The sequence below is a fragment of the Ornithodoros turicata genome, unplaced genomic scaffold (genome assembly GCF_037126465.1).
Source record: "Ornithodoros turicata isolate Travis unplaced genomic scaffold, ASM3712646v1 Chromosome140, whole genome shotgun sequence".
In the NCBI taxonomy this organism is placed as follows: Eukaryota; Metazoa; Arthropoda; class Arachnida; order Ixodida; family Argasidae; genus Ornithodoros; species Ornithodoros turicata.
In genome coordinates, this window is record NW_026999315.1 from 318407 (window position 1) to 326325 (window position 7919).

Consider the following 7919-nt stretch of genomic DNA (forward strand, 5'->3'; position numbering starts at 1 on the left):
CAATGAAGAGGTCGGAAGAGACGCATGAAACCAACGCAGTTTTATAGAATGAGCCTTCCTCTACAACATATTAAAAAATCTCGAGGGTGTTTTTTCGTATACTCTAGAAAATAATTTTTTTGTAGTAGAGGGTATTACGGCCACTGACCCACATTGCATGTATCCGGCGGGGTGCTATATTTGTTTCTTGGGCTCCCGTTTTAATTATTCGTATTTCCGATTTTTTTTCTGGTTGGTTTTCAATATGACAGCCACCCGGACCAAAGGAACATGGCTCCAGTTGAGCGCTGTGGAGTTCCAATTCACCAGTATGAATATTATAGGCGCGTAGATGCAGGTTCAGTTGATGAAAGTTTCCTTTAACTGAATGCTGAACAATTCAGCAAAAATATTAACCACGAAAAGTAACAAATTATAACGCTAGAGGAAAAGACGAACGTGCAAAAAAGTCATTTACATGGCAGTACTGGAAACGACGAAATCTCGTGGTGGTGGTTCATCGTCCATGCTGTCCTAGGCTCACAGCTATATAAAGCCTCGCACCACTCGTGTATGGAAGCGTATACCCGCGGATATCCGCAAGAAACTTTTGGGTTCGGATGAAATATGGACGCTTGTTGTGATCTGCGAATCGGACGTGGATGGCGCCGGATCAGGAGCGGGTCAGACTCGGATAAACCGCGAGATTGCGCCATCAGTTTGCTTCACACTAGGTACAGAAGATAGAGTACAAGGTGTACGAAAGCAGCTCGCGCATCTGAGAGATATCTCTGGCTCTGGCGTCTCGAGTCGAGGTGCGCGTTCGGCGCCGATCTTGCGTTTCACTTGCAATAAACTCTACTTATCTCGTTTGGTGAAAAATGTGTTGCTGTGCTTTGTGCCGTATAATCTTTCGTGGAAGCTAAATCTGTACTTGCTGTCGTGTATCCTTTGGTAGCATCATGGACGCTCAGGACCTGTCCTCGCTAAAAAGCTATGCCGCTCCGGGGTTTTCACTGTCGGAACGAGAGAGAGGAAGTCGCCCGTGTGGATGAAGTTTGGTGACAGCTTTTTTTGTTTCTTTTTTTTTTCTGCTTTGTGCTGACGGGAACGTTTATTTCCTGGAAAATTGGCCTGATATACCGAGCATAGAAACTGAACTATTGCTGCGTGCCGTGGGAGACGCGTATTTTTCGGATAGGCTGCGGATGTGAAAAAGCTCATCCCCGCAGGGATTTAGCTCACACGACAAAAAGTATTACTTAGACCTGCCCATCACCGCTAATCCCCAATCTCCATTGCCGGCACCGTGCACACCGGAAACAATGCCATAAACTTAACCACCCAGGATTGCAATACGCGTGTTATGCTACTGAAGCAAAGGCTATGGTAACCTTGCAGAAGTCTGTACCACAGCATATTGCTTGCTCATTAAAACCCAACCAGACCAGAGAAAAAGTGAAAATCAAAAGAATTAAAACAGGAGCCCAAGAAACAAGTATAGCACCCCACTGGACCATGCAACGTGGGTCACTGTGGTCGTAATACCCTCTACTACAAAAAAATTATTTTCTCCTGTATACGAAAAAACACCCTCGAGATTTTTTAATATGTTGTAGAGGAAGGCTCGTTCTATAAAACTGTTTTGGTTTCAGGCGTCTCTTCCGACCTCTTCATTGCGTGTTTTACGCTCGATTGTAGCGAATTTTTGAAAAATCGCATACTTCCTCTTTTTTTCCTGCAATGACTATGAAAGTTACGTGTCTGGCGATTTTTCCTGTTGAAGTGTTCCTTAGGGCCTTGACAGGAAAAAATATTCATTAAAATTTAATGGTTTGATTTTCCACAAAAAAATCGCGAAGTAGGAGGAAAATTGCGAAACTTCCGGCCTTTGTATACCAGCACCGATTACAGCACGACAACCTGGATTTGAGCGCCGTGTAAAGCATGGTTTCCTCTATACGCAAAAAAAAAAAAACGCACAGTTCTAGGTGCTTTCTATGAGCCGCAGCTGCCGTTCACGCCAGGCACGGTTTTCGCCAGTGCTGCGAACTTTGCTCGTGTGTAGCACCCGCCACATTGAGATTTGGGAAGAAATGTTTCGTGGTGTGTCGTTTTGCACTATTATGGACTGCTAAAAAAAATTTCGTAAAAATTCGCAATAGTTTTGTGAGGGCCGAGCAGGTCCGCTGGATGATTTCGCGTGGAATCGCCCAAATATTACCTCGAAAATAGCGTAATAGGAGCTTCCGCGGTAGCATACCGACACCACTGGCCGAGACATACAGTTCCACGTTCTTGCTTCTATGGCAAGCAGCACCGCGAACGCGGTAGACTTCCAGCCGTGGTTCCATCGTAGAACCTAAACCGGAGTGCAATGCGTCGCAGGCACGCCTCGTTAGCTTGTTAACACTGTGGGACCAACGTGAGTGCAGAGGCATAGAGAGACTTGGGGCACCCCCAGTAGCCTATATTGGCGTGTCGGATGTATCATATACTGAAATAAAATTTGTTGGGGCACGTTCATTACATGTGGTGGGGCGGGAAACGTTTGTAACGGTGGCGGGAATGTGTTTTTGCAATTAACACCCACGCTTGCAACGAGTCAAAGGTATAAGCTAAATTTCTAACATCCCTCCCTGTCAAATACTGTGTTTCTAACTCAGGTTATCGTCTATAATGTGATTACTTGCTGAGCGGAGCTGTGAAACCAGCATAATTTTTCTCCCACGAAATGAAACACCATTTTTAACACCATACTCCCAATTCAAATGGGTGTAAAAAAGGTGCATTCGACGGAAAACACCTGTTTCAACACCAAACTTTACACCCTTAATGATCCACATTGGATAAGACGTGGTGTATGTCGATATTACGCCTTTAGTAATGCACTTTATGCACTCTTTGTGGAATAGAAAAGGGTGTTTTTATAAGAATACACTTTGTTGCAGCAAATAAAGGTGTAAAATGATTTACTGTGTACCAAATACTACCATAATGCTTGTACCAAAATACTAAAAATGAAGTTGAAGTTGAATACAACAAACAATGCACAAGACAACGAACAAGACAGAACACTCCTCCCCTGGCTATGTATTTAAACGAGTTCAATCATATGTCCGAAAACTTCAGTCACTCTTCCGACGACAACAGAACTAGATCGGAGACTGGCCGCTCGAAGGTTTTCTTTCCGTCTTGGGCCGTCTGCACCTTGCCATCTTTTCTAGGGTACGCAGCGTTGATTCTTCCCATGTGCCACTCATGGCGTCTGCTTGCCGCGTCCTTCAATAGGACAATGTCGCCGACCGTAAAATTACGTTGGTCGGTTAGCCATTTGCGACGACTTTGGAGGCTGGGCAGGTACTCATTCCTCCATCGGTGCCAGAACGTGTTTGCCTGAGCCTGTACTTCTGTCCACTGCTTGACGTGGAGACTTTTGAACTCTCCTGCTGGTGCCGTTGGCGGTGACGGATTCTGTGTCAAAATCATTGCCGGGGTGAGAACTGAGGGACATTCGGGGTCCGAAGATACAGGGGCTAAGGGTCTGCAGTTTATGATGGCGGTTACTTCTGCTAAGAATGTCGTCAAGACTTCAGAGAACGGTGCAACGGCCTCCTTGAGGAGCATCGCATCCAAGGTTCGGCGAGCCATACCTGTCATTCGCTCCCACGCACCGCCCACGTGCGAAGAGTGCGGTGTGTTGAATATCCAAGTGCAGTCTTGCTCGTTTAAGAAAGTTTCTACCTTGCGGGATTCGAAGCGAACCGATGATAGCTTTAGTTCAGAGCAAGCACTAACGAAGTTTGTTCCTCGGTCCGAACGGAACTGCTTAACTGGACCGCTACGTGCGATGATCCTTCGCAGGGCTTTAATAAAGCTGGAAGTGTCCATAGATCCTGTCACTTGTATGTGCACAGCACGGACGGCTAAGCACGTAAAGAGGACTGCCCAGCTCTTGTTGTAAGCTAAACCACCTGTTGTGCGTCGTGAGGCGACCACCCAGGGGCCAAAAACGTCCAGTCCCACGAAAGTGTACGGGGGGGTCTCTGTTTAGACGGTCTTCAGGTAGATCTGCCATTTTTTGCTGCTCACACTTGCGTCGAAGCTTACGGCATGGGACATAGCGATCGATCATGGCGCTTATGCATCTTTTTCCGCCGATAATACAGAAGCCAGCGGCTCTAACAGCCCCATCCGTGAAGTGCCTTCCCTGATGCATGACGACCTTTTCATGACTGTGCTGAAGCAGTAGTAAACCCACGTGGTGCCGACCGGGAACAATGAGCGGGTGTTTTTCTTTCTCGTTCAAGTTTGCATTCCGCAAGCGCCCGCCAACTCTTAACACGTCGTCGTTGTCGATGTAAGGATCGAGCTTCCACAGAGAGCGTTTGGTCGAGAAGTGTTTTCGTTGAGGTACGTCCGTGCGAAGCCGAACGATGATCTCTGCGAATTCCTCGTGTTGGACACAGCGCAGGATGACCTTTTTAGCAAACGCTAGTTCTTCCGCAGTCCGAGGTTTGTTGGAATGGTGCCATCGGTGACAAGTGGGTGATGGGTTGAGAAGCGATCGAGCGATGTATAGGAGACTCGCTAAGGCCCTTACAAGTGACGTTCATGACGAAAAGCGCTTGAAGCGGTGGGCACCCAGTTGTTGGTTCAATATGAAAGTCGCAGAGACGGAGACTTGTGGCCGTAGATGTGGTCCGCAGGGTTCTGGTCAGTCGGGACGTAGTGCCACTGTTCGGGTTTCGTGGATCTCCTTATTTTGTTGACGCGTTTGCTGACAGACGTAGAAGCGCCTCGACTGGTTCCAGATGTACCCAAGCGCGACCTTGCTGTCTGTATAGTACCTGACGTCTTCGATGCGAACATCGATTTCGTTGACCACCAGCTCAGCGATTTCGATGGCAAGCACAGCGGAACATAGCTCCAGCCTCGGGATGGTTTGTTCAGGCCGCGGTGCCAGCTTGGCTTTGCCGAACACAAACCCCACGTGAGGCGTCCCCTTGGAATCTGTAACCCTGATGTAGGCCACAGCGGCTATTATCTTCTCTGAAGCGTCGGAGGACACACAAATCTCTCGTCGACGATCATTGGTGACGGATTCAGCAACGTACCGGCGTGGTATCTCGAGTCGCTGAAGGGCGCGCAGCGAGTCCTTCCATGTTTGCCATTCGTCGCCCAGTACGAGAGGGGCATCACAATCTATAGCGCATGAAGTTAGCTCCCTAAGCAGGAGTCTGCCCTGTACGGTTACCGGACCTGTCATTCCCAAAGGGCCGTAAAGGCTGTTCACGGTCGACAGCACGCACCGCCTTGTGCTCGGAGTGTCCCTTGCAGGCACTCTGAAGGTGAATGTATCGGCCCTCAAATTCTAGCTTAGACCGAGACTCCGCTGCATGGGTAATTTCCCGCCGCTTAGGTCCAAGTTTTTTAGGTCGTTTGCGTAGTCTTCCGATGGGAAGGCATCCATTACGCCAACCGAATTTGCAGCAATCTTATGGAGGCGTAAGTTGGCACCCATCAACATCTTTTGCGTCGTTTTCAGGGGTTCGATGGCTTCGTTTTCGGTTGACAGAGATATGAGGCCGTTGTCCACGTAAAAGTCTCTTTCGACAAAGCGCCGGACGTCGGCTCCGAATTCCGGCTCTTCTTCTTGTGCGGTTCGTCTCAAACCGTATGTCGCAATGGCTGGGGAACACGTGTTTCCGAAGACGTGCAAGCACATTCTGTACTCGATAACTTCGCTGCTGGTATCGTTATCACGGAACCAAAGAAACCGCACGTAGTCCCTGTCCTCTTCACGTTCATGCACAAATGGAATGTTATGCCTCTAGTTCAATGTTGGTGCAGCAGTTTGAGACGATGCATTTTAGAAACGTTACGATTATGTTGCTCAGGCAATGTTTCACGTGCTGCAGTGAGGGAACGTTGCAGTTAGTGTGACCATTATGGAGAGAATTAACTCAGTCTGTGAGAGACATATTCTGGCAAAGCACTGCGGACGCACTATGGGAGATGGCAATGAACAAAAGGATCGAGACGAGAACAACATAATCTCAAAGAAAATTAATCTGACCGAGAACTTGAAATTAATTACAATCCATTCTCACGCATATGTGAATGCGCGCTGACCCTGGACATGGCGTTCTTCCGTGGCGTCAGTACGACCACAGCCCACAGCCTCGCGTGGCGTATAGTGGTTCGAATGATCGCCTACCGTGTAAAGACTGGGTGGTAACAGGGGTTCGAATCCTGACTGTGCTGTCAGCGGTTTCCCCAGGGCTTCCCGGTAGGCTTTCCAGACGAATGTCTGTACCATTCCCCTGAAGTCTGCTCAGGAGCAGGACGATCACTGAATATGTAAAGCACACTCTGCTCACTTGCACATATATGAGAATATTGAGAACATGAGAATATAGTCACCAAGACTATATTCTCCTCCGGTGTTGCTTTTGTAACGTCGCTACACTGTACAATAACTGGTCATTGGCAATGTTGCATCAACATTGCAATATCACATTTTTCTAATGTCATTTCAATAGCATTGATGCAGCATAACGAAAGCTGCCATTAGCAACAAAACCTCAATATTGCATGGCAATACTGGTGTGATATCACTGCAAAAAGTTGTGCTGACTGGGTGGGTATGTCTTCTCCCAAAATTTGTTTTTTATTAAGCAAAGATATCACATTCTGCTTCAAAACATTTTTCAGTAGAATAGTTTTTTTCCTGGCTTTTTAAACTTTTTTTTAAAGAAAGGATTCCTAAGATTCGGGCGGTCCTTTCAATCGATGTTGTGAAAAATGACTGCTCCCAGTCCCTCCGAAGATACGTCAGTTGCGAGAAACAGTGACTTCGACAGGTCGTAGTGGGCGAGTGACTCACGCGCAGGAAGTTTACATTTGACGATCTCCGACACATTCGCAAGGCTTCGACACATTCAGGTGACCATTTCCAGCGAGTATCCTTCCGGAGAAGCTCGTGAAACGGAGTAAAGATATGTGCGAGCCAAGGTATGTACCGGTTGTAGTGCCGTATCATGCCCAACAATCATCGGAGTTCTGGCACGTTAGTTGGTTCGGGCATATCCAGTATGGCAGATTTTTCTTCTGGTGAGGGTCGAACACCTCCCTTCGAGACGATCTGTCCCAAGTACTCGACCTCGGTCCCGAAAAACGCACACTTTTCTTTGTTTAGTGTGAAACCAAAGTCACTGAGGCCCTGGAACACGTTCTCCAGGTTGGACAGATGATGTCCAAACGTAGTGCCGGTAACGACGATGTCGTCCAAATAGCATGCTACGTAGTCCAACCCAGCAGTCACTTGCTCCATTACTCTTTTGAAAATAGTGGGTGCCGACGCTATACTAAAAGACATCCTATGGAACTGGGATAGACCCTTGAGCGTGTTGATGACGAGCACTTCCTTTGCATTATCGTCCAGCTCCATCTGCAGATAAGCTTCGGATAGATCAAGCTTTGATAAAATAACTCCTCCATTTAGTTTGACAAACAACTCCTCTTGACGAAGAAGAGTATATTGAGCGATGTCCATCTGGGGATTCACTGTCACGCTGAAATCTTCACAAACTCGTAGAGAGCCATTTGGTTTGTGTAGGACGACGATGAGTGCAGCCCAAGCGGAAGCTTCAACGGGCGAACTCCATTATTGACTTTGCGCTCCAAATCTTGCTTCACGGCAGTACGGGTGACGAGGGGTTAGGCCGTGAATTGAAGAACTTGGGGTGACTATCCGGCTTGACTGAAGATGAACCTTCGTCTTAGTGCGCCTCCCAAGACCATCTCGAAACACGCCTGGATGCTTCTGGAGCAATGTTTCAGGAGTTTTCCAGGTCTGGAACACTGTTGGTGACACCCACGAACATCTTGTTCAGATCCATCGCCAGGGCAGAAATCCACGTTCTCCCTAATATGTT

The 7919-nt window shown here is 47.6% G+C and overlaps 2 protein-coding genes across 2 annotated transcripts; both read right to left on the reverse strand.

The window, feature by feature from the left end:
* Positions 1 to 4696: 4696 nt before the first annotated feature.
* LOC135372399 (uncharacterized) lies at positions 4697 to 5248 on the reverse strand. The gene has a single exon (XM_064606014.1). It carries the CDS (start codon positions 5246 to 5248, stop codon positions 4697 to 4699), a length of 552 nt encoding a protein of 183 aa, XP_064462084.1.
* A 1785-nt stretch (positions 5249 to 7033) lies between these two features.
* LOC135372400 (uncharacterized protein K02A2.6-like) lies at positions 7034 to 7537 on the reverse strand. Its single transcript, XM_064606015.1, has one exon. The coding sequence runs from the start codon at positions 7535 to 7537 to the stop codon at positions 7034 to 7036; it is 504 nt and encodes a 167-aa protein (XP_064462085.1).
* Between the last annotated feature and the right edge of the window lie 382 nt (positions 7538 to 7919).

What these genes read in the sequence shown, in the direction of transcription:
- LOC135372399 (XM_064606014.1), bottom strand. Translation starts at nt 5,248, where the DNA reads ATGACAGGTCCGGTAACCGTACAGGGCAGACTCCTGCTTAGGGAGCTA.
- LOC135372400 (XM_064606015.1), bottom strand. Translation starts at nt 7,537, where the DNA reads ATGGACATCGCTCAATATACTCTTCTTCGTCAAGAGGAGTTGTTTGTC.